This window comes from Crinia signifera, chromosome 2 (assembly GCF_055691185.1).
Source record: "Crinia signifera chromosome 2, ASM5569118v1, whole genome shotgun sequence".
Classification (NCBI taxonomy): Eukaryota; Metazoa; Chordata; class Amphibia; order Anura; family Myobatrachidae; genus Crinia; species Crinia signifera.
Genome location: NC_139218.1, coordinates 71,508,639 through 71,535,963, shown reverse-complemented (window position 1 = coordinate 71,535,963; position 27,325 = coordinate 71,508,639). Strand labels below are relative to the sequence as shown.

The 27,325-nt window shown below is 43.8% G+C and overlaps 1 protein-coding gene across 6 annotated transcripts in view; it reads right to left on the bottom strand.

Moving 5' to 3' along the window:
• The window catches only part of FAM222B (family with sequence similarity 222 member B), a 137,444-nt gene that overhangs the window by 15,882 nt on the left and 94,237 nt on the right, over positions 1 to 27,325 (bottom strand). For 2 of the 6 annotated variants that reach the window (XM_083172359.1, XM_083172357.1), the window contains exons 3-4: positions 15,509 to 15,569; positions 140 to 246 (exon numbers count right to left, since the gene is read on the bottom strand). Coding sequence is in view for 3 of the 6 variants with exons in the window: in XM_083172357.1 (XP_083028483.1) it covers positions 140 to 161 (22 nt within the window). In the remaining 3 variants the exon portion in view is untranslated. Of the gene's footprint in view, positions 1 to 139; positions 247 to 397; positions 553 to 15,508; positions 15,570 to 27,325 lie in introns of those variants that run through there. The other 4 variants (XM_083172358.1, XM_083172356.1, XM_083172355.1 and 1 more) reach the window with 3 other exon arrangements.

The following is a 27,325-nucleotide window of genomic DNA, read 5'->3' as shown; positions in this document are numbered from 1 at the left end:
AGCATACAGGCGGATAGCTGCTGTGGGGGTTAGCACTATGCAGCCAGGGAAGGAGAGCAGGGGATACCCGGAGCAGCTGTGCAATGTGTCTGTGTGGGGTGAGAGAAGTGAGAGCAAAGGCCGGAGCCGGGACACTTACATTTCTGAAGTCCAGTGTTCATCTGCGGGTGAGGGAGAAGCTGTAGGCGAGGTCCTGGCTACCAGGCCGGCATGGCACACACAAGGGCCGCACTCCTCCTCCTCGCACTGTACAGGGAGAGAAAGCACAGCAGGTCAGTCCGGGGGGGCACAGCTCGGAGACAGGCTGCGGGGCGTAGCCACGGGTGCAGCAGTACAGGATAGTGGCCTAGAGACCTAGCGCTAACACACGGGGCAGGCCGCAGCGCCGCGCACTTACCTGGGCCGGACCATACGACGAGCAGCAGCGCTCAGCCCCGTCCTCCTGCTGCTTCGCTGCTGATTTGCCGATCACTAGTAGTTGGTGAATCAGCAGCAGGCACTGAAGGAAGGGGATGAGCCCGCTCATTGGTCCGCCCGGCGCTGGTGACGTCAGCGCGCAATGCGCGTGCTGCGGGGCGTCGTCTGGCGCGTGCGCACAGTCCTCACGCAAGACAGAAATAAACCACGCCCCCATGTCAGCTGCGCATGAGCAGTCAGCGTGTCTACGCAAAGCCACCGGGGTTTGTGTTCGGAGCGTAGTGCAATACACAACTACTTCCCAACTAACAATCATACACTCACCCTAGCTAGCATTGCAAAAATAAATATTTATCCCCTCATAGTTTATACTTCTACAATAATGCATATGTGTGTGAGTATGACACGAGTCAGTGGAAAACAGCTGTCACGATTTACACAGAGCAGCGCATCTAAAAGAGGCGGGACTTCATACAAAGTGGGTGTATCTTATTTTATCCTAAATTAACACATGCTGCATTAGAATACAATAAAGAACTTTAAGTATAATATGATCCAGTGTATGTGGTTAGGATACAGGTTATTCAATTCTTTACAGCCTTGAAAGTATACTATTGCCTAATAGTATGTACAGACGGATGTTCCCGATATAGGGAACATCGGAAGCCATATCGCATGCAAATCGCATGCTTTTTTAGGGCTTGCAAACCCGATGCACGCTCCCGTGTGAGTGCATATCGGCAGCCAGATAAAGAGGGCAGGCAAGACAATATAGTGCAGATCTGCACTATATAGTCTAAATTGTGCCCCTCTGGCATGCCGTGAGATGAGAGTCCCGATGCGATCTGATCTGGTCGGGACTCGTTTCTCACGGCAGGCACTGCCGTGTGTACACACCATTGGCCCTATTTTGCTAATAAGAGGCAATGCTGCAACTTCAAGGAACGCCAGTAATCTCAGGTGTACTATACAGATCCATTAGGGATGCAACAAGTGCCACTACGGCACAGTTTATTCCAATTATGAATCCATGTTTAATGAGTTGCAGTTACGGAGTAGATTTGTGCATAAAGTACCTACTAACAACTCAGTTTGTTACTATGGGCCTTATTCGAGTTCACTCTTTCAGACAAAATCCTTCTTAGATGGACAAAACCCATGTGCACTGCAGGGGGGCAGATGTAACTTGTGCAGATCTAATTAGATTTGGGTGGGGTTTTACTTCAAAGTGAGATCTATATTGCAGTGTAAAAATAAAGCAGCCAGTATTTACCCTGCAAAGAATCACCAAAAAATCACCAAATCTATTTCTATCTGCACATGTTACATCTGCCCCCCTGCAGTGCACATGGTTTTGTCCATCTAAGAAGGATTTTGTCAGAAAGAGTGAACTCGAATAAGGCCCTATGTGCGTGTGTTACATCCATTTCATCTAGCAAATACTTTCTGACTGTATATGTATATTACACTCATCATTGCTGATTACACATGATCTTTTGGCATATTGAAACACATCAGGTTTTGCAACATGTAATGTACATTAGTAAATGTATTTATTTACAGTTTCTTTTATAGCGCGTCAGATTCCATTGCGCTCTACAATTGTAGACATTGATTAAAAAAAAAAAACTGGCGGTAGAAGGGGCCTGCTACAAGTTTACAATCTATAGGGACATAGGAAGGAAACACAAGGACAGGTACCAGTAATAGCCAAGCCACAGACATCTTCTACATGAGGTGGGTTATAAATGTAATTGGGTTGTATCATTTTAGCATCACCCCCAACTATACACTCAGTCAGCAACAATCCTACAGAAATATCACCGGTGTATAGCTTAATCCAAGTAAAAATATCAGAAACTTTATTGACAGTAAACTGTATAAAACATAATTCTCAATTTAAAGTAATATAGAAGCATAAGCATCAGGGTATGGTGTGCATATGTAATGATCGGGTGCAGTGAATAAATGAATAGCTAATTAGCTGCTCTCGGCTCCCGGCCCCCTGCTATAAGCACATGAATAAAAATAGCATGCCCCTTCACAGAATAAAATTCCTGATTTTTTTTACACCAAATGTAAAACAACAACAACTCTATTTTAAAAGTTCACTTACCACTTCACCATGAAAAGATGGCGATTTGCTACACGGCGACACACGGCGAAAATCACTTACAAAGACGGCGAGAAGTGCGCGTTGAATAGGGTGATTCGCTTTCTGACCCAAAAAATCACCTTCCAACGCGAAAATAGCACAAATTCGCCGTGAAACAGGGCAAATTATCCTCATTAAATTATCCTCATTAAATACTGCCCATAGTAATTCCACAAACAAAAACTGTACTTTTCACCTAAATCACTATAAAAAGGCAACAAGCAGCAGCTAGGTAACTAATTTTAATTTTATGTTTCTTGTTGTTAATAAGGATAATTAATCAGATTTTACACACTGCTATGTGACTACCATGGCACCCGCCACACATAGCACATCATGTGAGGAGAGAGGGAACACTGTTTTGATTGTGACATCCACTCCCTCCTTGTCTCTTCAATGCCATCACAAGACATGCTGAGATCTAGGACACCCGAGCCATATTTAAATGTCCCTTTGGAAGTATTGAAAAGTAGATGATGTAAAATAAAAAAAAAGTGCATAACTTTTATAAAAAGAAATAAGAAAGAAAAAAACATTTAGAAATGACACCAATTTGTAATAACATAACAGCAGCATGTTAATGTAAAACAGTGTTAAGGCCCCCATACACTAGCCGATTTTGGTCAGATTTCAGCCAGATCAGTCGGATCTGGCCGAAATCGGACCAAAATCGGCTAGTTTTGATGTCCCCTCAGATCCGATGCGCGGTCCCGTGCGCATCGGATCTGCGTCGGGTCGTCGGACCTGCTGCACGTCCGACCACCCGACTTGGGACCTAGTGGGGCGGTGCGGCGGTGGAGGGAGCAGGGGGGGCTGGGGACGCTGCGGGGGACACGTCTGTGTCCCCCGCTGCTGGGGACAGCGTCTGTGTGGCGAGAAGGTAGAGGGAGCAGGGGGGGCTGGAGACGCTGCGGGGGACACAGGCTGCATAGAGCCGTGCAGGGGGAGCCGGCCGGGAGCTGCCTGTCAGTAATGAATAAAAAAAAAAAGCCCATACAATGAATGGGCAGCCTGTGATTGGCTGCTGAGCGCTCTCTCAGCCAATTGCTGACTGGCTGAGAGAGCGCTCAGCAGCCAATCACAGGCTGCCCATTCATTGTATGGGCTTTTTTTTTTTATTCATTACTGACAGCTCCCGGCCGGCTCCCCCTGCCCGGCTCTATGCAGCCTGTGTCCCCCGCAGCGTCTCCAGCCCCCCCTGCTCCCTCTACCTTCTCGCCGCACAGACGCTGTCCCCAGCAGCGGGGGACACAGACGTGTCCCCCGCAGCGTCTCCAGCCCCCCCTGCTCCCTCTACCTTCTCGCCGCACAGACGTGTCCCCCGCAGCGTCCCCAGCCCCCCTGCTCCCACCAGCTCCGACCTCTTAGCCCCCCCCCCCCCCCTCTCCCCGGGTTTTACATGTGATAAATCGAGACGATTTATCACATGTAAAAAATGGCACATCAAGTGCCATTCTAATCAAGCTCCCCCGGGGAGCAGCCGGGGAAGCTCAGGGGGAAGTCGGGGGCGACTTGTCCTAAGGACAAGTCGCCCTAGTGTATGGGGGCCTTTACAGGCTCAAACCAAAATTAACAGATAATTCACTGAAACTCCATGCAAAATCTCACCCATCGTAAATCAGTGGCCAACCCCTACTAACTCTATAGGCCCCCATACACTATGCGATTTTCGGCCGATTTCACCCGATGTTGGCACTTTGGGCCGATAAATCGGGTGAAATGTGCCAAAAATCGCATGTGTTTGACATCTGATCTGATCTGATGCGCGGTCCCGTGCCCATCGGATCAGATCAGGTGGTCGGACCTGCAGAACATAAGATATATCTGCATCTGACCCATCATGGGCACATCGTGGGTGCTTTTGCACCCATGATGTATCAGATCCGATATATCATATGTTTGGACCCTCCTCCCACCCCCACGCGTACATCACCGGAAGCCGGAAGACAGAAGCCGCTGCAGCGTCTTGTCAGGCTGTGAGTCACAAATGAAGGGACTGGGAGCGCTGAACGCAGTGAGCGGCAAAAGAAGAAGTGGTGCGTCGCCTCTGTGCTGAGCTCCGGCAGAGTACGACACCACCTGATTGCCTGCGCGGCTCTCTGTAAGAATTTAACACAGGAGTCCACAGAGAGCCGCACAGACACCGTACGCTGCTGCAGCTCAGCCCGGAGGTCTCAGCAGGGAGATGGGAGAGAGGAACCACCGCTGCTGCACTGTCCTGAGCAGAAAGTGAGTTCTCTATGTATACATTACACTGACATCAGGCTTGAGCTCCGGCGGAGTATGGCGCCTGATTGCTTATGCGGCTCTCCATAGACTGTGTTTACATTTTAATAACGCAGGCAATCAGGCGCCGTACTCCACCGGAGCTCAAGCCTGATGTCAGTGTACCGATGTTACCTGCACAGGAGTCCATGGACAGCCGCAGAACCAATCATGAATGTGGCAGGATCCCACCACAGCCAGTTTGCCTCCATGTGTCTTGGAATGTCGAAAAGCCATAATTGGTCTATTCAGTGGGTAGCAAACTGATCCTGTGGACAAAATAGCCACTGCTGGCTTCATAACATTAAGAGTGGCACCAAATGGGTAAACAAATGTCAAGCCCTGTGAATGGTTTCCTCCGCTCTCTTCATCCATTACTGCAGACACGTTCTTCCCAGCCGCTCTACTGACTTCTCTGTTTAACACTCCATTGGAGATAAGAGCCTCCTTGGGGTGGAAATACTTGTAGTAAACATTTCTTACAACGGAATCTGTGTTTACCATAATGCCATACTCCTCAAGAAAAAAGTTGATATTGGTATCATATTTGGCCTCTCCTCACTCCCCTAGCATCACCAGAATGTCACCACCTTTCTCCAGGAACTGCTTCAGTACTTCCAACTCAACCACTGGAAAAGGGGGCGTGGCCAACACTCCTGGAGACCGGTGTGCACTGCTGTAGCATATACAGAGAGCGCACAGTCAGTGACAGGTGAATTCGTATTTTAAAATACGGTACATCCAATTTGCATCAGATAAATCACATGAGATTCATCTGATGCAAATTGGATGTAAAAAATGGCACATCATGTGTCAAATTGGATGTAGCCTTCCTGGGAAGCTGCCGGGGAAGTTCAAGGGAAATCAGATGCAATTTATAGGTCAGACAAATCTTTCTAGTGTATGGGGGCCTTAAGACTGATTATTCGCTGCCCAAACATGCCTACTAAACTTTAATGAAGCAATTAGGATTCACGTGGCTATTTCCTGTAGAGGAAAGAATGAGACCGACTGTATATATTATCTGATCTCAGATATGCTACATGAGCTTCTAACATTGTTTGGAGCAGGTTATGTGGTGTATAAGTAGCATGATTTTAAAGTGGACTACTGCACTTAAGTTGAATAATGATATTTGATTTATCATTGGATAAAGCTTGACACAACCCTACCAGGGACTAAGAGCTAGGTTATATCAGGGATTAAAGAAAAGGAAAGGACTGACTAGGCATAAAAGCAGGAGTGAGCAGGGAGCCACACATGAATGTACATGAGCCCTCCACTCCTTCCTTCTTCATGGCACCTCATCCCCAGCTCTTATTCTCTACATGCATCCCTTGGGCTGACTGTTACCCATCACTGGTGATCAGTATTAAAGGATATCTGTAATGAAATGCTGGGTACAGTATATCTTTAAAGTAATACTACACTGTGGGCAGTATTCAATGCCGCCGATGATGGGGTGTCTGCGGCGCAGCTGGCTTGTTTTTAGGCGAAGAACAAGCCATGTTTGCCCTATTCAATGTTCTGACAGCGAGGATTCTCCCGAATGGCGATGGTCGCCACTAATGCAGCGGGCCCGCTGCATTGAGCTGCGAGCCTCCCCGTTTTGAAGGCCGCGCTCGCCATTTGCAAACGGCGAGTGCCGGGGGGTCAGTTGAATAATGACCCGCGAGCTGTGAGGGCGAGTTATCGGCACTGCACACCGTCACAGCTCGCCCAAGAGCATTGAATATAGCCGTTTGTGTCCATCCAGTGCGCACACACTTGCCAATGACGGTAACGGAGGTGTGGGGTGGGTAGGGGAGTACAGGGTTACTGTATGCTGCATTTAGCAGCATGGCATCACAACATCCCCCTGATTAAGCTGTATGTACAGATGGGGGATTTTGCTAGCGAGCCGCTGGCGCAGGCTTTGGTAATGATATATTGGGTATAATGGGTACACACTGGACAATTTTAAGAATTTGTCTTAACAACATTGTTATCTGCAACTTTGTTTCAAATATTGTCTAGTGCAGGGGTAGGCAAGTAATTTTTAACGGAGTCCGAATATTTCTATTCAGCAGAGGGTGCAGCACGCTGGCGGTCCGCTTCCTTACCTTTTGGATACACTTGATCTCGATGCTCTCTACAGCAAATACATGTTCTCCGTTTGCAAGCAGCCCCATGCTGCCTGGGTGAAGGGGGCTGGAGCTCCTGTGGGTGCTTTGTGGCTCGGTGCAAGCAGAACACCTTCTCCCACTGCCTGCTCTATCGCTCCGGCTAGTACAGGCCGTTTGAGCCCTGCTTCCAGTTCCCAGGTATGAAGGGCTGCTGCGGAGGCCTTCCTTAGGAAGGCGGTCACAGCAGCAGCTCCTCCAGCCGCGACAGCTATAACACTCTGCTCACCCCGTGACCATACTTGTCCGGGAAGCTTCTTAGGCAGCGCCGCGGCAGAGCAGCCCCCACTCAGACATCCGGGGCAGAGCCTCCAGCTGTTACCTGGCAACCGCAGCGCACGCTGGTTGGCTGCTTACAGTATGGCTCAGTCTCTCGGAGCTTGCAACAGGATGGGGAAGGGAGAGGAGAGGGGACATTAAAGTACTGTAAACATTAATGAGGAATCAGCACAGCTACATACCCGCACCCGCAGCAATGCATTCCTGGGACCGGCGGTCCGCATCTCTGTCGTTTGCGGTCCGGAGATGGACCCCAGTCTGCCAGTTGCCTACCACTGGTCTAGTGTTTAATGGCTTATGATTGGAAAATCTCATTGGAATAGCAATGCCACATTGAAATCTAAATCCAATGTCCAGTATGTAACAGACCCCATTCTACAGATCTAGAAAGAAAATAACCACACTGCTACTGCTTTCACATCGCAAAGCCTGCTCTGACCCTTGAAAACGTTTCCGAAACAAGCAAACCGCCTTTCACATCACATGGTAGACCTGGTTTATTACTGGGTTTATTACAGTGTAATGTCATTTGTAATGGACTTTTATGGCGCTCATATTTGTATTAAGCGTCGTACACACTGAGCAATATGATCGCTGAGCAATATATTGCTCAGTGTCCCGTTTTCATCAGCGACCAGAGATAGTCGCTGATGAAAACAAGACTCTCTGCCGGAGGAAACCGCTGGTCGCAGGAGCATGCTCCTTTGACCAGCAACCACCCCAGGGCTGGTCGAAGGAGCGCTACCAGTGACAGTCGCCCCGTACACACAGGTATATGGTCACTCAGCAACCATATCCCCGGCAACTATGGCTGAAATCTCCCCATGTGTACGTGTCTATATAGCTAAAAAAAAACCTGTTTGTTGATGTTTATGTACTGTACCAATTTCAAATGTTTTTTTTTAAATATATTCAAGAATCCTTTACAGTGCCAGTGATTTGCCTGGCAATGCCTGCCTGCCCTCTTATTCTAAGCATCTCCCTTGCCTCCTCATCAGTCCATGTTGCCATAACTGTATGCTCTCTAGTGTAGAAATATGCCAGCATTGCTTCTCCACTACCGCAAATGCTATTTCTCTTGTTTCCTGATTCAGGCTAGTGTCATCAGGCAGGGAGACAGCCTATCACCTTCTTTGGCACAGTTATGTGTTCAAAATACCGAGTCTTTCACACTGCAAAATGAATCGCCTTTGAACTGGGTAGGATCCGTCTTTTTAAATGGGTTGCAATAACGGGTTTTTAAATATGGAGCTTTCACACTGCACCTAGAACCGGGTTGACACAATTCAAAATACTCAATATACCGTGTTATAGCTGCAGTGTGAAAGGGGTATTAATGGAGGGCAAACAGGTTAGCAGCATACTATTATTATTAACAGGTACCAGAAACCTGAGGTGCTAAGCAAAATAGTTCTAGATGTAAGTGGTGTACCCATAGGAATGTAAATCAAATTAATTTCCTGATGAAATGACATCAGTCTGTCATGCGTTCCTCCTGCTCTGTCACTGTGTTCCATAGTTAAAAGCCGCCTGCACACCCGTGTTCCGTGTACTGTACAGTCTTCACTGTTCCACAGACTTGTCATCTTCCCAGATGACTTGCACGAGCAGTAGCTGCCATGGCCCAGGCACTCCGCTGTGTCCTGCAGCCAGGAGTATACTATGCCACAATTATATTACATTCATCAAGACAAATAGTTTAACAATGCATTTTTAAGACACAATAAGAACAACAGAAAATGAAAATGTATAAAATTAGGGGATTAGTGTATAAAAATGTATATTAGGGAGAGATATATCATATAAATGACAGGTCTTCAACCTGTGGCCCTCCAGATGTTGTGGAACTACATGTCCCAGTATGCCCTGACAGTTTTGGCATGCTCTTATAGGAAAAAATGTGGCAATGCATGATGGAACATGTAGTTTCACAACATCTGGAGGGCCACAGGTTGAAGACCCATGATATAAATCTTCCCATGACTGACTGTAGTGGTCTGTCACACGGTTATAGAACCTACTTTATACCTTTATCCTGTTGCAGAGGTTTCCCATCATATCAAATAAAGCAGAATGCACAATCCTGAGCAAAACACCTGTTGGTAAAGTAAGCTGTCCATTCCTACATTTTATAACAATGTGGAATGTTGCAGAAGATAAAAATTCAATTCATGTACATCCATTCAGTCTGGCACTGAGAGGATCAGCAAACAATGGGGCAGATGTATTAAGAGATAAATCCAAGGGTGATAAGGAGAGATAAACGTCCAGCCAATCACATGCTAACTGCCATGTTACAGGCTGTGTTTGAAAAAAGTCAGTAAGGATGTGATTGGCTGGACGTTTATCTCTCCTTATCACCCTTGCATTTATCTCTTGTTAAGGCTGAATACATCTGCCCCAATGCGTATAAATCAATCATTAAAGACTGTCACAAACTGGACCTACAGTATATTAACTATTATTAGGGTCCACCTGGCAGCTACAATAAATATTGATATAAACTGTATTTTAATTTGTCACACTATTTGCCAAGGTAACTTATTATATAAACATTTTACACTATGCGATTTGGGCCCGTTTTCACCAGATTACGGTGGATTGGTACGAGAAATCGTGTGATTTCTGGGCTCTCTCCACACTCTGTATCCCTGGCAGGCAGGAAATTATTCTCATGCCCCCCGTCTGCAGCTCCCTGGGCTTAAAAATTGTGATGTAACACAAGGCAGGGAGCAGCTTGCATTTCAACAGTGTGTGGACAGAGCACTGCCACAATATTTGATAGGCTGGACAGTACCCCAAGATCCCCAGACATTACACCCTACATGTTTTTGTGCCACCTTTTGCAACTAATCTGAGAGCCATCAGAAAACAAAATCACAACAGTTCAGTGTATGAAAACACTCTGAGGTGCATTTAAGGCCCCCATACATTAGTCCGACTTGTCCTAAGGACAAGTCGGACCTGATTTCCCCTGCAGCTCCCCGGGAGGAGGACACATGATTAGGCACTTGATGTGCCAAGGTTTGCATATGATATATCGCATGGATTTATCATATGCGGTCCCCGGGGAGCTGCAGGAGGAGGGAGCCGTGCGGGGGGGTCATCAGCGGGCGGGGGATGCCGGCTAATAGAGAGCCGAGCAGGGGGAGGCTGCATAGGGAGCCGGGCAGGAGGAGGGTGACAGCGGGAGCATGACGCTGGCTGCCGGGCAGCGGCGGGAGCCGGGAGGAACACAGATAACTTGAAAAAAAAAAAAAAAAAGCCCATACAGAATGACTAGCAAGCCATTGATTGGCTTGCTAGTCATCTGTATGGGCTTTTTTTTTTTTTCAAGTTAGTGACTGTGTTCCTCCTGGCTCCCGCCGCTGCCCGGCAGCCAGCGTCATCCTCCCTGCCCAGCGCGCTGCTCCCGCTGTCACCCTCCTCCTGCCCGGCTCCCTATGCAGCCTCCCCCTGCTCGGCTCTCTATAGCCGGCATCCCCCGCACGGCTCCGGGGCTGGGCTGCACATAAGATTTAGCAAATCTTATGTGCAGCCCGTCCGACCTCCCGACCCGATGCGCACGGGACCGCGCATCGGATCGGACGGGGTGTCTGCAAGTGCGATTTGGGCCGATTTCACGGCCCGATTCATCCGAATCGGGTGAAATCGTGCCCAAATCGCATAGTGTATGGGGGCCTTTAGGACTAATCCAGCTATTGTCTCAATGTTTTTCAAGACAAATGGAGGGCAAATACAGGGTGTTTTAAACAATATTGCTCCAAAGGACTCTTCTGAAAGATATCTTGTAAAAAATTGAGTCGCATGTATGGGTTTTAATTTTTCTTAAAGTGATTTACACAGTGCTACTTTCTTCATCACAGGACTCTGGAGGGGTTAGTGTTAATAAAATGGGTGCTAATTGCGTGGAGTGGGCACTGCACCCATTATAAGACATCATTGTTTTGATCACCACAGAAGTACAAGAGTGCCTTGAACAGGAATTCAAAATTTGCTGCACCCATTGAGGTGGTCACTTAATTAATGGTTATCAATAGTGCCTCTAGACCCTTCGGTGACTTTTTCAGCTTTACAGTACAGTAACATATGTAGAATATTTACATCTTCTTTTCTGGTAAAATTCTATGCTCTAGTCAATACACATTATGTAACATTCTGTAATTGATTACTTATTTTATGTATCATCAATTGTGATGTCAGTCCCGACAGATTAAGTAGCATGTATAAAGAACATGCTGCCCAATCCACCTGTAGCTATATCTGCAGATCAAGTGATCCGCAGATATATTTTCTAGTGTGCACCCAGCATTACGGTTCTCCAAGGATTATAGTGTGGAAACAATGGCTTATATAGTGTGGTGAATAACTACATTTTTCATACTTCACAGCAGAAGTTTTGGTCTTTGCTAGCTTAGTATTAAAGGGCTGCAAAATGAAAAATATAAACTTGATTTACTATTAAAAAATAAGAAGACGTCAGAGATCATAATATACACATACAAAGTGTTGTAATAATTCAATGGAAACGTCGCAATGGCTGCATGCACAAAGTGAATTGCACATTAGTGAATCCACTTGTTTCTAGTGATTTGTATAATATATATATATATATATATATATATGCAAAAGAACGATACCCAGCGCATTAAGTCCAATGTCTTTAAGCATGTAACAATGTCCAATAAGTCCCACAATGTGTGCTGCTCCACTTGTAGGATCCACCACGAATCCACAGAAGTATGCTTGCAAAGAGAAGTAAATGAAGCACACAATCAGTAATATAATATAACACGATTTTACTTATAAAATACTGACGTACATTTAGGGTAAAAACAGCAATGCTTGCCAGGGAGTAGTCGGGCAGTGCTGCAGGAAGGTACAGATGTAACAGCCGTAGGCGGTGATCAGTCGCTGGCAGGAACCTCGTCAAACAACCGCTCACTCGGGTCAACTCCTTCAGATCGACATGGACTGCAGAGACGCCACAGCGTCGGGATCACTGGAAGCCACGCCCAACGCGTTTCGTCACAGGTTCGGACTTCCTTTCCTGCAGTAAGGACGTAAACTCGGGACCCTTCGTGGTACCACGAGTGTTGTTGGGTGAATAACCCCACTTGTTGGTGCCTTAACGTTGGTTCCCGGCACGTTCTGATGCAGGTCCATATCTCTGCCGTGTTCATTACCGCCGACGAGTGCTCCGTTGTACTTCCCTTTGCATACAAACTTTTGATGTAATAATACCACTTCTAAAAGACTGTCTATGAGTAATTTTATATAAATATTTTTGCATATATTTTTTATGTATTTTTCATATATGTGTTATATGTGTTTTTATATATAGGAATGTCTTATCAGATTTTACTTCTATACTGACATATCTATCAGTTTAATATGTATTTTTAAAATATACGCGTTGCCACAAGTTGTTGGCCATAATATATTTACGTAAAAAATTTTTTTATATGTTTTCATGTATAAGTATATTAATTTTCTCTTTTTAATGTGTATTCTTATATTTGTGAGTCCTGCAGGCTGATACCGTCTGGAAGTTGATACTTATTTTTTACTATCACTTATCACTATTACTAATTTATTGAAATTATGTCTATATTTGTATTGATTGTATATTTATATTTTTTATACATGTATAAATTCCATAATTATTTAATTTATATATTTTTTCACTTAACTAGATTATATTTAGATATTTATATATACACGTTTTCTATATAGACTCTACTAGTTTATGTATATATAGTTTTTGTACTTTAGAACTCACCACTTTATTACTTAGCACCTTATAGTTAAAATCAGTAGGTTATGTGCATATTTATCCTTTTGTTGATCAAACTCTCAGATGTGTACCAGCGTGCATGATATTATGTATTATTTTTCTTTGTATTTAATGTATTAAAACCTGTACCTTTAAATGTAATTTTAAAATGTGAATGATAAGTCTTGCTTGGCGGCACCTGTTATTAATTAAGCAGCTGGTTTAAAAGTTGGTGGATGTCAGGAGATAGTCACACCCCCTGACGAAGTCCGAACCTGTGACGAAACGCGTTGGGCGTGGCTTCCAGTGATCCCGACGCTGTGGCGTCTCTGCAGTCCATGTCGATCTGAAGGAGTTGACCCGAGTGAGCGGTTGTTTGATGAGGTTCCTGCCGGCGACTGATCACCGCCTACGGCTGTTACATCTGTACCTTCCTCCCGCACTGCCCGACTACTCCCTGGCAAGCATTGCTGTTTGTACCCTAAATGTACGTCAGTATTTTATAAGTAAAATCGTGTTATATATATATATATATATATATATATATATATATATATATATATATATATATATATATATATATATATATATATATACATATATATATACATATATATACACACACACAGACCATGAGTCTAGGCTGCACACACAGGCCAGTACCAGGAGTGCTGAAGCTCACAAAAATGGTAGAGATACAAAAATGCATTAGAGAGCATAAAGTGCATATCGGATAAAGTAGCAAAAAAGACTTTAAAAGTGAAGGAGGACACGTCTACTTAGCATGAGTGTGACACTTAGCACTGGGTGTGGACACGTCTACTTAGCATGAGTGTGACACTTAGCATGAGTGTGACACTTAGCACTGGTTGTGGGAGGACGTAAGTCCTCCCACAACCAGTCATGACTGGTTGTGGGAGGACTTACATGGTGAAGATGTCTTGTCACACTCATGCTAAGTAGACGTGTCCTCCTTCACTTTTAAAGTATTTTTTGCTACTTTATCCGATATGCACTTTATATGCCTAATAAAATTTTCGGTACTTATGTAGTATCTGGGCTGCCGATTTCTAAATCGGGTACATCGCATCGCATCGCATGCGACCATCGGATGCGATGCGATGCGATGACCCGATTTTTCCATAGGAATCAATGTTAAAATGGACTGAGTCCATTTTAACATGGAATTCAATGGGAAAAAGGGGTCCTTTTCATACCCCTACTATCCAAGTGGGCATGGAGTTGGATATAAACCTGTGGCGAGCGTAGCGAGCCACCGAGCCCGAAGCGTGGCGAGCGTAGCGAGCCCCGCGAGGGGACACAGAATACCGTCCCCTCGCGGGGCTCGCTTCGCTCGCCACGCTTCGGGCTCGGTGGCTCGCTGCGCTCGCCACAGGTTTATATCCAACTCCATGCCCACTTGGATAGTAGGGGTATGAAAAGGACCCCTTTTTCCCATTGAATTCCATGTTAAAATGGACTCAGTCCATTTTAACATTGATTCCTATGGAAAAATCGGGTCATCGCATCCGATGGTCGCATGCGATGCGATGCGATATCGCATCGCATCGCATCTGATTGTATGCCTTAACTTAAGGCATACAATCAAAAAATCGGCAGCCCAGATACTACATAAGTACCAAATTTTCTTGTTTTTTTCTGATGTTGCTGGCTCTCTAATGCATTTTTGTGTGTGTATATATATATATATATATATATATATATATATATATATATATATATATATATTGGTTGTGGAATGATGACAGCTTATGCTGGCCATAAAATAGACCAATTTTATAGATGTGTCAATCACTCAGAATTGTTTTTTAAACTTCTACATAGGGCATACTTCACTCCTGAACGGTAACATAACATCTGGCCATCTGTACCGGACTCCTGTTGGAGGAAATGTGGGAATAGAGGTGATCTCTTGCACATATTTTGGACATGCCCTGTCATTCAACCATGGACCGAAGTGTTCCAAATGCTGAGTGTAATTCTGGGGCTTCAGATCCCCCCTGACCCAGCTATGGCACTACTCCACCTATACCCAGGGTATTTATCTGTAGGCGATATGTACTTATTGGGCCATGTCCTCGTTGCCACTAGGGCCGCCATAGCTCAACTTTGGAAATCAGATAAGGTTCCTTCTTTACAGTTTATTCAAAACAAGATCCAGAACCATGTTGCTTGTGAAACCACTGATGCCAAATACTTCAACTCCCAGACTTCAATCCATACCTTTTGGCTCTATGCTCCCCATAATCTTGGTCTCTCCTGAAATGTGTTGTTTCGGTTTATTATTTAGCAAGGCACAGATCAGTATGCATTATTTGGACTTCCTGTCTTATATAACTAATAACTCATTTCCTGTATGTATGTGGCATTATTCTCTACTACGAATTTCAGGCAATTGTCTAATTTTATTTTTTATATAGATGCCATTCTTACCTTGTCATTTCCTCTCAGTGCTCCCTTGATTTCCCCTCTTTCTTTTTTTTTTGTAATCCCCCTAAAAAAATTCAATAAAAAAACTAAATGTTTAAAAAACAAAAATAAACCACTTTTTATCCAACTACAGTAGGTTGGTTGGACCGAAAATCTTGTATTGGATGGGAGTAAATGACAGTCAGCAATTTGCTCACAGACCCAGGAAAATGGATAAAAACATTCAGTAAAATTGTTTAAATCAAGCAGATTCAACTGACAGTTTTTGTCCGTTTTCAAATTATGTGAGCAAACTACTGAATTGCAAACATTTGCTCCCTTCCAGTACCGGATTTTTATTCCATCCAACCAACTAGCTGGATGGTTGGATGAAAAGTTGGCCTAGGTCAGTGGTTTCCAAACTGTGCCATGGCTTCCTGGAGTGCCTCGGGACACTAGCAAGGGTGCCATGGGTTGGTGGTCCAACCAATTCCAGGACCAATTCAAAATATTTATGGTCAATTATTTATGGACAAAACCAGTGCTGATGGCTGTCAATCATAACATATAGGTGTACAAACAGAAGCAAATCCTGTTCTTTATCATATAAATGAACCTAAGAAGCACATATAAAAAGACAATATACTTCATTTTATTTTCAACATTTTTATGGTCTAGGGGTGCCATGAAAAAATTCTGATACTCTAGGGGGCTGTGATTCAGAAAACAACATTAGGATGTCCACACGTTGTTCCTACTGGCTCAGTAGTGACTTACCTGCACCCAACAGCTACAGCGGCTATTTCAAGTAAATGTCTAAATAACTGTGGGTACAGACCTCTGATGGTGTGGCAGTTCCAATGAGCCAGCCATCCTATCCCTATAACATCTTAAAATGTGAACATGTGGCTTGTCGAATCATAACTGTCAACATTGTGGTGTCAATATTGTTAACAATGAACTACTAACTACATTCCACCTAAGCGAGCCCACCTTATCTACCATGTGTGATGCATATAATTGCATTGTAGAGGCCACAGTAATCTGCAGCACAAGACAGTGCGGAAAACAAAGCATATGTAAACAAGGACACGCAATGTAAACAAAACGAAGGGTAGGGAAGCTTCTGCTAGTCAGAGCTTGCAATCTAGTAAAGGGGCCTACACAGGGAGATTGGATGGGCGCTATGAGCGATACTAGATCATTTAGAATGCTCAGCAAGATCGCTCATCACACAGCGATATATCAGCATTGTGTGCTGAGCGATCTGTCAGGGACAGTGTTCTCTGGTTAAATGCTTCGACCAGTGTGATATACAAGCCTGTCCGGCTTGGAAGCAATCGAAGAGTTTACTTGTACAGCCTGTGCGACTCGCTGGGGGTGGACTCAGGTGGCAGCCTGCTGCCTCTCCAGTGCTGGAGATAGACAGCAGTTGGGATAGAGGGGTGTAACGGCAGGCAGCAGTTGGTGCAGTGATGGGGCAAGGAGGGTTGCAGATGGAGATGGTGCTTGAACTAGGGAGGGGGTTAAGGTATATAGCAATTAGGGAAGGGAGGGGATAAGGCAGAAGATGGGGCAGTACAGTACTGGAGGCAAGGAGTGGTATATAGGTAGACAGTGCTGGCTGTACAGAGGAGGTAAGGTTAGATAGCTGTTGGTGAAGTGCTGGAGAACTGGTCAGGTCTCTGTTATTTTACACCTGGCATAAACAAAGTTCTGTGCACAATGCTGATGTGATCAGATTTGAGATCTAAGGTGTGGCTCTAATAACAAAAAACACCTTTGGGGCACTACCTGAAGTCAGGTCTGAAGCACTGCTATGGCATATATGTAAATGTGGCCATACACTGCTGAGAGAAGTCACAGCAGTGTATGCTCATCCGATACTCCTTGACCCACTCGGGACCTTCCCTGAGGCAGGACTGCATGTGATACATTGCATGCGCTCCTTTGACATGCAATGTATTGCATGCAACATGTTCCCTGCCGCTGAGAGGGGGTCAGAGTCGGAGGTTGGATGTGCAGCAGGCCCAACCTCCAACTCCAGTCCAAAGCGCACAGGACCACGCACAGGACCTGATGGGATGTCAAAAATATCCAATAAAATCGGACCAGTGGATGTGGGCCTTGAGATAGCAAATCCTTGTGTTCCGGGTGACATGTAACACTGGAGACCAATGTTCTATGTGCATAATATTACATCGACTGCCTGATAACATGATGTTGCTGGCATTACAGATATTAGGGAGCAGTGTATTACCCATAGGTAATGCACAGCATTAATCAGAGTAAATCCCATAAGTGCAATGGTGCTGGGAGGCAGCCACCATCAACACAATGCCCACATGCTACCTAGAGCGGGAAGGAGGTCCGAGACAGAGATTCAATTGAGAGATGATGCAGGCGAGGGACATAGCTTCACAGGATTCAGCCGTATGAATTTCCAAGCCATTCCGAGTCACTGACTGTGACTCATGATTTACATGCTCACATTCTGCAGCAAATCAGAGAAGCCAGCAAAGGAAGCAAGACCACAGTACTTTTCTCTTTCAGTGTGAATCAGAGGTTACTTAGGGTTTGCCAGCTCTTTCTAGCATATATTTGCCTCTAGGTAACAGTTTGGGGATATTGCCACCACCATGTACAACCTAACAAAGCTAGTCCTCATTCTACAGAATGCAGCATTACATGTTGTCACAGTACCCCCATCCACTCAAGTGCCCCCATTCAGTATACTTAGTAAGCTTTTCTTTAACATGCAGTTCCGAGTTCTTTATTGTCGACTGCTCAGGTCCAACAATACAACCCCTTATGTAGATTACAAATTAGCAATGGGGTTTAAATGGGAAGGAACCATAGCTAACCTGACACTATCAGTCTATGTAGCTCTGCTCACACCACCCCTTAATCCTTTTGCAGTTATTCAGGGAAAGCTGCTGTACGGCAGCATCATTATAATTTGAGATCTCTGTGTTTAAATATCTCTGGAACAGGAGAATTCAACACCACAGAATGACCTAGCAAATTATATAAAAGCCAGAAGATTGCAGAGGAAGGAAGTCAGGCTTTAAACAAAATCATTTCATGGTCAAATAATAGTTATATGGATGATTAAGGCCTCTATCATATGGACAATGTGATCATTAAGGTGTCTTTCACATGCTGTGTTAATGTCAAAATGACCAAGAAGCAGCTACCGGGTGTGGAACGAGGCAGTGCATGAATAACAAATCGGACGTGATCACTATTCTTTGCACTTGAACAGACAAAACTGTCTTAACACTTTGGGGCTCTTGCGGAATTAGTGTGGCTTTTTTCAAGATTGCAAAATGCATATTACCAAATCATTGAGTGCTTGCAAATCAGCAAATATGGCTTAGACAGGGATGGCAAGAATCATGTATATATAGCCAAAGTACAGTACTGGCAATGCCAAGCAAAATGCATCCAATGCCAGGTACCAATCAGTCCACATGCATCGATCGGTCTGGAGGTGAATCACTTATGGGTGCTTGAACCCTAGTGCATGTTGCCAACTGCTGATAACCAGATCCACATCTCTGATTATTAGTGGAGTCCTTCCTAATTAAGCGAATATTCACATACAAATGTTTCTGTAATCTATTTGCGCTATTACAGCAAAAAAATGTTTTCCGAATCCGCTTGAAGGTTGTTGAACAAGATAAAAATAACACATTTAACCCTTTTGTGTGGTCGCATCAACTTGTTTTTAATTATAATAAATGAATTTACCACATGCAGAGGTTATTCCCTAGTTGAGGAGTGATGTGTTGGTGGACAGGACATGCTACATAGAAACATAGAATTTGAAGGCAGATAAGAACCACTTGGCCCATCTAGTCTTTTTTAAGACGTCCCCCCCTTGTCGGCATTTCGGCTGTCGGGATTCTGAACGCCGGGATCCCGACCGCCGGGATTCAATACTGAATCCGTATAGGGAACCAAAATGCAATTCCATTTTATGTTTTCTTCCTAGATACAAAACTAGTATTAAAGGACAGAGGCAGACCATTGGGATGACATCAAAATGACAATAATCAAAATTGACAATTTGACAATAATCAAAGATGTTAAAATCTGAGTGGAATACAGACCTTAGCGTTATGCTGTGTACACACGGTGAGATTCCCTTGCTATTTGAATTAAGATTCGAGTGCTATGCAATCTTTGCTATCTCTGTACTATTTACATACAATTCATACAATCTACATCGACTATATAGTCATTGCTGCCCTATCTATCTGGGTTTCGATTTGTGCTGTCATGGGAGCGCGCATCCCTGATCGCAAGGTAAAACACGTGTGCGATCTGGATGCGATTTTTACTATATAGTCAAAATCTAATGTCAAATCTCACCGTGTGTACACAGCATAAGAATACCAGAACTCCAAACAATCAAGCACCACCAGAAGTGGAAGACAGATACGCCGCTCAAACTGAAAGGAGAAAAGTGATCGCCACACTGCCATCACCTATTGTTGAGCATTTTGATATTTAACCAGTGTCTAAATGTTGACGGTCACCATTCCACATATGGATTTGCTTCAAGTCAACAAAACATACCAAACACTGACCACTCGTTATCTTGTAGCCATCAAATCTACACAAGGTCTTTGTGGATGTGGTTTACAAACCTCAATATCTATACATGGATGCATATTTCCCCAAATTTTAGACTAACAAAATCACCATACATAAGTATTGCCCTAAACACACCCAAACCATCCCTTGTATGCATAGACTTGCCCACTTTCAGAGAATGTAAAGCACACACATAGGGATAATTTACTAAAGGAAATTTGTAAAAAATAGGTGTATTTGTATCCAGAAATACACTCATTTACTATCTCGAAAATACGGCAATTCGTATTCGTATTGATGTGCTATCAATACGAATTGCCATATTTTCGGGATAGTAAATGTCAAAAATAAAGTATTCTGGATACAAATACACTTATTTTTTACAAATTTCCTTTAGTAAATTTCCCCCATAATAGTTGGGAAAAACATAGGATGGGAGTAGAGTTGCATTTATCTTCAATTTAATAGTGTAATGGTGTGTACACGGGATGGGTCATTTGGTCTACAGCATGATGGTCGACACCATTAGGTCGACATGGGAAAAGGTCAACATGGGAAAAGGTCGACAGGTCATTAGTTCAACAGTGTCTAGGTCGACAATCAAAAGTTCGACATGGGGTTTTTCACTGTTTTTTGTGCCGACAGACAGTATTTCATGCTCTACCATCCACTAGGGTGTGGTGGGAGAATAAAATAGTGTGCCCGACGCATAGCGAGCGATGCCGTGCACTTTAAACTGTGTCCATGTCAACTGCGTTGACATTCAGGTAAAAAAAACAGTGAAAAGCCCCATGTCAACCTTTTGACTGTCGACCTAGACATCGTCGAACTAATGACCTTTCGACCTATAACCATGTTGACCTTTTCCCATGTCGACCATCATGCTGTAGAGCAAATGATCCCAACCCGTGTACACATGGTGAGATTCCTTTGCTATTCGACTTAAGATTGAATTGCTATGCAATCTTTACTAACTCTGTATTATTTACATACAATTCATGCTATCTACATTCCATTTGCACTATATATTCATTGCTGCACTGTCTATTTGTCTTTTTGATTTCAGCTGAACAGGAGTGCACATCGGCATCGAATCGGGATAGAAAGCTTAAAAACCATGTTCTAATATCCATACTATGTATATGCAATCCCGATTTGATTTTGACTATATAATCAAAATCGAATGTCAAATTGTACAGTGTGTACACAGCATTAGAAATATTGACATCCGTGTAGGACTTACACAGTATTGAGGGAGAACTACCATTGGTGCAGCAGGTGCATTGCACCGGGGCCCCTGAGGGCTAAGCGGCCCCCTGTTACCCCTGTCACCCTTTGCCTCCCCCTGCCATGTTGCATATTGTGAACTTGGGTTGGGGTGGAGGAGGGGGCCCAAATCATATTTTGCACCTGGGCTCTCCACCCACACATTCTGCCACTGAATAGTAAGGACAAGTGGTGGCAACACCAGTCTTTGTTTTATATACACATAGGAAATGTATATTGGCATGATACTGGAACCAAGCTCAGACTTATTTATTTCATGTTTTGCTCCACAGTACTGATAACGTTGCCTTAATTGTTGTCCTTAAAGCCTATACAACAGGGGTTCCCAATCTTTTTCAAAACACGGCACCCTAGAGTTTCAGAATTTATCCACGGCACCCCTAGGCCCAAAAATATAGATATAAAATGAAGTAGATTCTGTTTATGTGCTTTTTAGGTTCAGTTATGTGTCAAATGGCAGGATTTGCTTCTGTTTGTACATATTGTATGATTGGCAGCCACCAGCACTGATTTTGTCCATAAATAATTGATCATAAATAATTAGAATTGGTCCTGGACCACCAACCCAAGGCACCCCTGCAAGTGTCCTGAGGCACCCCGGGGAGCCACAGCACAGAGTTTGGGAACCACTGCTATACAAGATTTTTTTAAGGCTGTGTTTGTATAGGTATGTATTCCTATCGGCCTGCTCATTAAGGATCAAGTAGCAAAAATAAATAAATAAAATCAATAAATAAAGTAGCACAGACTTCTCCTTTAAAACTAAAAGAGAACATGTACTTAATCACCCCCTGCTGAAGTGCGGCTCTCCTGCTGCCCCCCCCCATCCCCGTCCCCTGTCCCCAACTTCCCTTGTCCTGAGGGGAGGAGAGCGCGCATCGCACATCTCTCCTACCCCTCACTGTGCATCCTTGTGACTGCGCCGTCCGACAATCAGAGCTCGCAGGCCGGCATCCAATCAGGAGCCGGTCCGCGAACTTTGATTGACGGATGGCCCAGTCACAGGGAAGTGAGGGGAGAAGGAGACGCGCGGTGTGCTGTGCTGTGCTCTCCTCCCCTCGTGGACAAGGCTGCAGGGGGACGCAAGTCTGTCCTCTCCCCGCCCGGCAGCAGCAACAACGGTGAGTGCTGCTGCTGGTAAATTAGCACTGTGGGGGCAATGCAGACGGTGGCACTGTGGGGGCAATGCAGACGGTGGCACTGTGGGGGCAATGCAGACGGTGGCACTGTGGGGGCAATGCAGACGGTGGCACTGTGGGGGCAATGCAGACGGTGGCACTGTGGGGGCAATGCAGACGGTGGCACTGTGGGGGCATAGCATCTTTTTAGCACTGTGGGGGCAATGCAGATGGTGGCACTGTGGGGGCATAGCAGCTTTCTGGCACCGTGGGAGCATACTCGGCACCATGGGAGCATATGTGTATCTGGCACTATTGGAGGCATATGTGTATTACACCCACCGCAGGGGTCCAAATAGACCACACCCCTTTTTTGGCGCGCATGTTGTTGGCTCTTTAGCTTGACTAAAAGATATTTTTTGGCTCTTTACCTCTGACCGGTTGGCCACCCCAGATGTAATGTATAGATCTTGCTTCTAAAAGCAGGGTTAATGCACTTCCTTCTTAAAATGTATATACATTATTTACCAAACACTGTATTGACTGCAACCAAAGAAAGAGAAAAAAGAAGAAAACACTAAAGTGAAAAACTTTAAAATAACCTGTTGATTGTAGAGCTCTGTGCGAGCGTTTACACCTTCCCTGCGCCCGCCACTTCACATTTATTAGCCGACTGTTGAGACTTGCAGATAAATTGGTTCCACCAAGGCCTGCTACATTCACACAAACAAGACTGGAGACAGACCTTGACACAATCTGCTACATACCTGTGTGAGCGAGAAAAAGCAATGCCAGCTATAGCCTTGACATGATACACCATCAAAAGTAAAAAGGTAATCTACATTACATTACTGAGAGAAAGCGTTTGAGCCACAGCTCCATAAAACAAGACCTGCAATTTCTCACAGCCTGCAATAAGCAGTGTTTTCAATGGCCTTTAAAAAGGAGCCAAGTCACAATGCTGGCTTCCAACCTTCAAAGCTTATCTGAAATACATTAGGAAAGACGTCCTGTGACCTCACAATTTACAATTCAAACAAGCCTTTCAAAAGCCCATGAATACAAATAAAGGCAAAAGAATTCAGCAGGCAAGTTTTCCCAGCATCCATTGGAAATGGCAACTGACAATTCTGGTCTCTCATCCCAACCCTTTCACTGCCAGGAAAACACTTGGTTTAAACACTCTGCAATGAGTCTGAGCAAGACCGACCAAAAGGTCATCAAAACTACAAATGTGAACGCAAAATGGTAATTGCGCCACCAGTGATAGTAAGAATTCTTCATGACAACTACAGTCATGTCATCACCCCCTCTTCATCTGCCTCAGAATTCCCATCTTGGATCTCCCATTAGGGAGGTAAACCTTTTTGGCAAGTTCGGTGAAAACCCATCATATTGTTTTTACAGTATCACCATCGAGGCTAATGAAAATGTTCAGCTGTGTTCAAAAGTGACAGATGCAATGTAATTATACAAAACAAATTATTTTCAGTAACGGACGTGGGTTGTCGAATCCGCAGCCGTTTTTCAAACCAGATGGCATAGTTTTCACCAATCCATTGACTTTCTGATGCTCAACAGTCAGAACAATGAATATGGACTATCAAGATCATGGGGGGGGGGGCTATTCGAATGGTTTCGGTCCCCGTCCACATGTGCAGACGCAGGCTGTGAGAGGGCACGGAGAACTACATGTGCGGGTGGGGGGGGGGGGCACAGCCCATGGGAACGCCCAGTGGTTCACCAACCATCGAATGATTTCTCCCCCCGCAACCAAGGCTGCGAATAGATGATTATGAAACTCATCCAATCGCAGCTGTACAGGGGAACGCAGGTGCGAGGCCGGCACTGTGTGAATTTTGCAGCGTTGTGTGTGGACCAGAATAAGGTCCCATGTCAAAAGCCAGCAAAAAAATTACTGGGTCTATGAATAATCAGGACGCTCCGACAGTCAGAATCCCAGATTGAGTACTCTCCTTTGACTTTAATTCACTTTTACTCCACTTTTGGCTTAAGCGAGGCTTTTCAGAATCATTTCCAGTGACCACTTAGGGGGAGACCTTCTAAATAGAAAATGTATGCATTTAATAGCAACCAATCACATATTAGCCATCAACTACCTAGAGCATTCTACAAAATTATAGCTAGAATCTGATTTTTATGGAAAATACTTCCACTTTTTTTTAGGAGTTTTGATAAATATCCCCCTAAATTCTCCGCTACAGGCCAATGTTTAAATAACCAAGCTAAGCTTTATAGCACTAGTAATGCACTGTACAAATTTCCTTAATGAGGAACACAAGAGAAGTGTCTAAAACATTACTAGTTTGACATTTCTAGCATAATATACCTGTTAATTTAGCAATTTGTAATAAGTCTTCTATTCAAATCTAAGGATATGTAAAAATGATTTATAAGGGAAGGATATTGAATTTTAATTTGGTAGAACATGCAATATTAATAAATGCATAAGGTTTTTTGTGTTCTCGTTTTAAAGATCAGTCATAGGAATAGTAATGTGACTCCTGCCCATAAACATGGAATAAAGAATGTAAAATAGAGAAAAAGAAGGGCCATTCTGGGTTATTATATATATATATATATATATATATATATATATATATATCTTTACTTTTTTTAAAGTCTAGTGTGTACACAATATAGTTACCGATGCGCGCTCCAGCGAATTGTTAATGAACCTCCCCATCTGCTGAACATGCAGGTTGCCATGATCTGCATGTCCAGTGGGTCCCAGTGACATCACTAAACTATACTATCATTGTTTTTACGGAAGTACAGAAGGAAATACAGTAATGCCGATGTTGGTCATATAGAATACCGGCTATTGCAGTGTTGTCAAACTCATGGCCTTCCAGCTGTTGTGGAACTACATGTCCCAGCATGCCCTGCCACAGATTTTATATAACGGATTGCTAAAACTGTGACATGGCATGCTGCAATGTGTAGTTTCACAACAGCTGGAGGGCCATAAGTTTGACACCACTGGGCAAGTGTGTATGGGGCTCTAGTTGTATAAAAGGAAACAGAAACTGCCAAATAAAAAAATTAAAAAGTTTAAAAAGTTTAAAGAGAGGACTTAACTCCAGTAAATTCTGTTAATATCTATCTAAAACATTCTCACATTGATCAGAATTGAACATCTCATTCAGAATGCTTAGAGGCGGATTATCTGGAGACATCAGGTAAGGGAAACCTAGACTTCTTCCAATTATTTGCAAGATCAAATAGAAGATCTGCTGTAATACGCTCTGTACTCAATAGATTTTTACAACGAGTCTAAAAAAAAACCATATGAACGGTAAGAAAACTATAGGAAACACGCTCCAGGCTTTTATAGCAAGCAATACTCATGCAGAATATTCCAACAATGCAAGGAAATAAATTAGTATTTTAGACAAGGGAAACATGAACAATAAAAAGAAAAATGTTTTAGCAGTACTTAAAGGTAAATACAAATGAGTAAAATGAAACGTTTTCAAACTTTCAAACCCTAAGGCTAAAATAACTGTATAAAAATCAGAGACGTACATGCACAGTCCTGATGGCCATCTGTTGAAGTGAATATATAAAGGTATGCCGTCAATATCATACAAGTAAACATGACGCCTGGACACTTGCTCTATAGTTAAGCAGGAAAAGTGCGAAGTAGCTCATAGATGTTAATAGACTATTTATTACAAGGGCACAATTCTCCTGCCAACCCTAAAGCAAGTACTGGGTAATGATAACACAGGATGGAAAAGATTAGTGCAGCATTCGGTGAATATATTTGGTCCAGAAGAACAAACAAACAATCTGGGTGACCGATGATCTTAAATATGTGTTTGTGTATGACTGTGTTTATAGTCAGCAGGCAACCAGAAAGTGCTTGATCATCAATTAACTGATCTGTTCATTTTGTAGTTGAGTGTTGAACGGAATACTCATGGTACTGCAGTCTTTTAAAGGCTAGAGTCTAGACCAGTGGTAGCCAACTCCAGTCCTCGAGAGCTACCAACAGTTCACATTTTCCAGACAACCTTGCAGGTGCACTCATTACTCACTGACCCATTTTGAAAGGTCCGCAGGTGGAGCTAATTACTTCACTTGTGACACTGTGAGGATATCTTAAAACATTAACTGTTGGTAGCTCACGAGGACTGGAGTTGGATACTCCAGGTCTAAACTCTCTCCTGCTGGCAGACCGGTATATGGTGTCCTCCTAAATGGTTTATTGATTTTTAATATCCGTGAAGGCGCGAGCGTACCTACAATGAGAAAACCTGGTTTCAGGCAGAAAAAGTCTTACCTCCCAATCACCATCACTCTCCTGTTAGTGACTACAGGAGTGTGCTGCCTGCATCCATTCTATTCTGACCCTTAATACATTTTGAAAGGGTTTTGAACTTTTACAGTTAACAGTCCCCAAAAATGTATTTATGTACAGTAATATATGATCTTGAATCAAAATAACTAGAACTTCAAAACCTGACTTTGACAAGTGAAATAACAAGCATTTCAGGACCACTGCAGTCATTATTTCATGTCAGTGGAGAGTTCCTGTAGTGAACAGCATTGTTATGTTAAACCGCCTAGCTGTAAGTAGTGATCACGAAGTACAAACAATCATTGTCTCTAGGGCGGTTTGGAGGCTATGCTCTGGAAATCATAAAGTAAAATGGTCCCAGCTTTTTAACTCCAAATGGATTCTTTACAAAAAGCATTACAGCACCGTTTAACTGGAAAGCTTATCAAAACATATTTAGGAAGCAGTTTACAATATCATCAGTTTTTGTCTGCTGTAATACAAAGTGTCTCTTCTAAATGCTTCAGG